This window comes from Rhinopithecus bieti, unplaced genomic scaffold (genome assembly GCF_001698545.2).
Source record: "Rhinopithecus bieti isolate Rb0 unplaced genomic scaffold, ASM169854v2 scaffold_28055, whole genome shotgun sequence".
Taxonomy (NCBI): Eukaryota; Metazoa; Chordata; class Mammalia; order Primates; family Cercopithecidae; genus Rhinopithecus; species Rhinopithecus bieti.
Genome location: NW_016812914.1, coordinates 999,951 through 1,004,835, shown reverse-complemented (window position 1 = coordinate 1,004,835; position 4,885 = coordinate 999,951). Strand labels below are relative to the sequence as shown.

At 51.1% G+C, this 4,885-nt stretch overlaps 1 protein-coding gene across 1 annotated transcript in view; it reads right to left on the bottom strand.

Moving 5' to 3' along the window:
* Positions 1–4,885, bottom strand: part of ARRDC5 (arrestin domain containing 5) — a 14,104-nt gene that overhangs the window by 5,005 nt on the left and 4,214 nt on the right. Inside the window, 1 exon segment of the mRNA XM_017847241.1 lies at positions 1,479–1,684. Coding sequence (XP_017702730.1) covers positions 1,479–1,684 — 206 coding nt within the window.

The window sequence follows — 4,885 nt, the reverse complement described above, 5'->3', positions numbered from 1 at the left end:
AAAAAAAAAAAAAAGAAAAGGAAAAAGAAACTGCTGGCCGGGCACCATGGCACACACCTGTAATCTCAGGACTTTGGGAGGCCAAGGAGGGTGGATCACGAGGTCAGGAGTTCAAGACCAGCCTGGCCAAGATAGTGAAACCCTGTCTCTATTAAAAATAGAAAAAAATTGGCCAGCCTTGGGGACAGGTGCCTGTAATCCCAGCCTCCTCCAGAGGCTGAGGCGTGAGAATTGCTTGAACCCAGGAGGCGGAGGTTGCAGTGAGCCGAGATCATGCCACTGCACTCCAGCCTGGGTGACAGAGTGAGACTCCGTCTCAAAAAAAAAAAAAGGAAAAGAAAAGAAAATGCCAGCCCTCTGACATTTGTCGTCTTGTCCCAATGCTCTGATGGCAAATCACTCCCTGGAGAGGTGAAGTGACTTTGGCCAACGTCCCTCCTCCCACCTCGACTTCCGCCTCTGCACCTGGACTCGGGAAGGGACCCAGAACGAGTCCTGCACTCAGCCAAGTGGAGGCTGTGCGGCCCTTCCTTCTCCTGGACTGAGGCCACCACCTCTATTGTCTGCGAGCTCCAAGGTCAGTGCTGGAGGGCTACTGAGTGTCCAGGTCTCTCTCCCACCCTGAGGGTCACCCCGTGGGGCCTCATCTTGGCTTTTCCCCAGGGGCGTGTCTCCCCTTGACAAGTGGACATTTGGGCCATTCTCCCAGGTGGGGCTCTCCTGGGCTCTGTAGGGTGCTGAGCAGCATCCCTGGCCTCCACCCACTCCATGCCAGGAGCACCCCCCAAGTTGAGACAACCGCAGATGTCTCCAGACATTGCCAAATGTCCTTTATGGGGATAAAACAGCCCCAGTTGAAAACCACTGGCTTAGTTCCTGCCCTTGTTTCTTTTCTTAAAAAGTGTTGGCCTGACATGATTACAGGCTTATGCCTGTAATCCCAACACTTTGGGAGGCTGAGGCAGGCGGATCACCTGAGGTCAGGAGTTCGAGACCAGCCTTGCCAACATGGTGACACCCTGTCTGTACTAAAAATACAAAAATTAGCTGGGCATGGTGGCGCCAGTCTGTAATCCCAGCTACTCAGGAGTCTGAGGCATGAGAATCGCTTGAACCTGGGAGGCGGAGGTTGCAGTGAGCCGAGATCACGCCTCTGCACTTCAGTCTGGCAACAGAGCGAGACTCCGTTTAAAAAAATAAATAAAATATATACATATAGATTATTTTATTTTAGAGACAGGGTCTCGCTCTGTCACCCAGGTTGGAGTGCAGTGGTGCAAACATGGCTCACTGCAACCTTGACCTCCAGCGGCCCTAAGGTTTCTGACTCACCTTTTGTGAAATCTCAGGGCCTGGGAAGCTGCCAACACCCTTCCCTTCTCCCCTTGGGACCTTCTCTGTCCCCTGCCCGCCCACCTTCCCTCTTTCTCCTTGGAGCTTGGAGAACGTTTCCACCTCCGCCTTTCCCCCATCGGTACCTGCAATGGGGTTTCTTTGTGGAAGGTGGAAGTTCCTTGAACCAATAAGTACATCCTCTTCTTGGCTAAAATGTGTTCCCGGCCCATGCAGGAAGCTTGTACGAAGTAGAAGACATGGCCAAATTTGCTGCTGAAGGTAGAAGGAAGCCTGGGAGGTAAGTTGAAATGGAAGTCAAAGGTGTGGCTGCCTGCACTTAACCAATTATCTGAAAGCAAAACACACCAATGCCATCAGAAGGTTCTAGAATTGTTTTTCTTCTTCTTTTTTTTTTGCTTTGTTTTTATGTTTATTTATTTTTGAGACAGGATCTCACTCTGTGGCCCAGTCTGGAGTATAGTGGTGTGATCTCGGCTCACAGCAACCTCTGCCTCCCAGGTTCAAGCGATTCTCCTGCCTCAGCCTCCCGAGTAGCTGGGATTACAGGCGTGCACCACCACACCCGGCTAATTTTGGTAGTTTTGGTAGAGATGGGGTTTTGTCATGTTGTCCAGGCTGGTCTTGAACTCCTGGCCTCAGGCGATCCGCCCGTCTCGCCCTCCCAAAGTGCTGGGGTTACAGGCGTGAGCCACTGCACCCGGCCTTTTTTTGCTTGATTTATTGTTTTGGCATGGAGGTGGGTCATGGACTCGGCTTGTCTGTCCCTTCTGAGTTAAACTGAGCTCTACGCTTTTAGGACCTGCTGGGCCTGTAAATATCAGGCCCCAGCTGGGCTGGAGTGAGATGCCCTGGGGTGGGTGATGTGCCTGGAGTTGTCACCCGAAACCACTGAAGGGCCCTTGCATACGCCTGCCTGGAGCCTGAGAAAGTGGAAGTTAGGCCTTCAGGGTTCAACAAATATATATTTTTTCTTTTTTTTCTTTATGTAGAGACAGTCTGTCTCTGTCGCTTAGGCTGCAGTGCAGTGGTGTGATCATAGCTCACTGCAGCCTCCAACTCCTGAGATCAAGTGATCCTCCCACCTCAGCCTCCAGAAGAGCTGGGACTACAGGCCCATGCCACCTTGCCTGGCTAATTTTTAAATTCCTGGTAGAGACAGGGTCTTGCTATATTTCCCAGGCTGGTCTTGAATGTCTGGCCACAAGCAATCCTCCTGCCTCACTCTCCCAAAAGTGCTAGGATAATAGGGGTGAACCAGCTGGGCCGGGTGGCTCACGCCTATAATCCCAGCACTTTGGGAGGCCAAGGTGGGTGGATCACCTGAGGTCAGGAGTTCGAGACCAACCTGGCCAATGTGGCGAAACCCCGTCTCTACTAAAGATACGAAAATTAGCCGGGTGTGGTGGCACACACCTGTAGTTCCAGGTACTCGGGAGGCTGAGGTGGGAAGATCGCTTGAACCTGGGAGGCGGAGGTTGCAATGAGCCAAGATCGTGCCACTGTACTCCAGCCCGGGTGACAGAGTGAGACGCCATCTCTAAAAATAAATAAATAAATAAGTAGTACATGAGGCACAGAAAACTTTTGCTCTCATAGAGCTTGATCTTCAGTGCATGGTATACAGTAGGTGCTTAATACATGTTGATTGACGAACTGAGTGATGGTCTAGGAAGCAGACTCTCACACAACTGCCATTTCCATGACCTTCATTTCATTTTCCTTCTTGCGCTTCTCAAAAATCCTCTTAGCATTGCCTATCTTCCCTAGCTCATGGCAATCCCAAAAATACCAGGGACCCTGTCTCTTTCTTTCTATTTTGTTTTTTGGGACAGAGTCGCAGTCTGTCACCCAGGCTGGAGTGCAGTGGCGTGATCCTGGCTCACTGCAACCTCTGTCTCCTAGGTTCAAGCAATTCTCCTGCCTCAGCCTCCTCAGTAACTGGGATTACAGGTATGTACCACCACGTCCGGCTAATTTTTGTATTTTTAGTAAAGACGGGGTTTCGCCATGTTGGCCAGGCTGGTGTCAAACTCCTGACCTCAAATGATCCACCTGCCTTGGCCTCCCAAAGTGCTGAGATTACAGGCATAAGTCACTGGGCCCAGCCTTTTTTTTTTTGAGATGGGGTCTCACTTTGTCACTCAGCCTGGACCTCTTGGGCTCAAGTGATCCTCTTGCCTCAGTGCCCCAAGTAGCTGGGACTACAGGCGTGTGCCACCACACCTGGTTAATTTTTGTATTTTTCGTAGAGACAGGGTTTCACCTTGTTGGTCAGGCTGGTCTTGAACTCGTGACCTCAGGAGATCCGCCCACCAAGCCTCCCCAAGTGCTGGGACTACAGGGGTGAGCCACCGTGCCTGGCCCAGGCTGTGTTGTTTTTCATCACTGCTGCATCCCCAGCACCTAGCACGGTGTTTATGCACAGTAGGCACTCAATAAATGTTTATTAGGCTAGGCGCAGTGGCTCACACCTGTAATCCCAGCACTTTGGGAGGCTTAGGTGGGGCAGATCACCTGAGGTCAAAAGTTTGAGACCAGCCTGGCCAACATGGTGAAACCCTGTCTCTACTAAAAATACAAAAAATTAGTAGGGCGTGGTGGCGGCGCCTGTAGTCCCAGCTATGCAGGAGGCTGGAGCAGAAGAATCGCTTGAACCCTGGAAATGGAGGTTGCAGGGAGCCGAGATCACACCACTGCACTCCAGCCTGGGCGACAGAGGGAGACACTGTCTCAAAAAGACAACAACAAAAAAATAGAGAATAAGCCCATCACAGGCTTCAGGCTGATGCTTTTGAGGAAGAAAATCAGTCACTTGGAAATGTGAAAAGGCAGGTACCTGGCAGTGGAGGTTGTATGGGGAGGGGAGTGTTTTGGTAGTTATTAAAAGAACTAGCAGGCTGGGTGCAGTGGCTCACGCCTGTCATCCCAGCACTTTGGGAGGCCGAGGTGGGCAAAACACTTGAGGTCAGGAGTTCGAGAGCAGCCTGGCCAAATTGGTGAAACCCTGTCTCTACTGAAAATACAAAAATTAGCTGGGCGTGGTGGTGCACGCCTGTAATTCCAACTACTCGGGAGACTGAGGTGTGAGAATTGCTTAAACCCAGGAGGTGGAGGTTGCGGTGAACTGAAATCACATCACTGCACTCCAGTCTGGGTGACAGAGTGAAGACTGTCTCTTAAAAAAAGAACTAGCTGCTGGGCATGGTGGCTCATGCCTGTAATCCCAGCACTTTGGGAGGCCAAGGCGGGCGGATCACGAGGTCAGGAGATCGAGAGCATCCTGGCTAACAGGGTGAAATCCCGTCTCTACTAAAAAAATACAAAAAAAGTTAGCCGGGCATGGTGGCGGGCGCCTGTAGTACCAGCTACTCAGGAGGCTGAGGCAGGAGAATGGCGTGAACCCAGGAGGCGGAGCTTGCAGTGAGTGGAGATCACGCCACTGAATTCCAGCCTGGGCGACAGAGGAGACTCGGTCTCTAAATAAATAAATAAATAAAATAAAATAACTAGCTTTTTTTTTTTTTTTTTT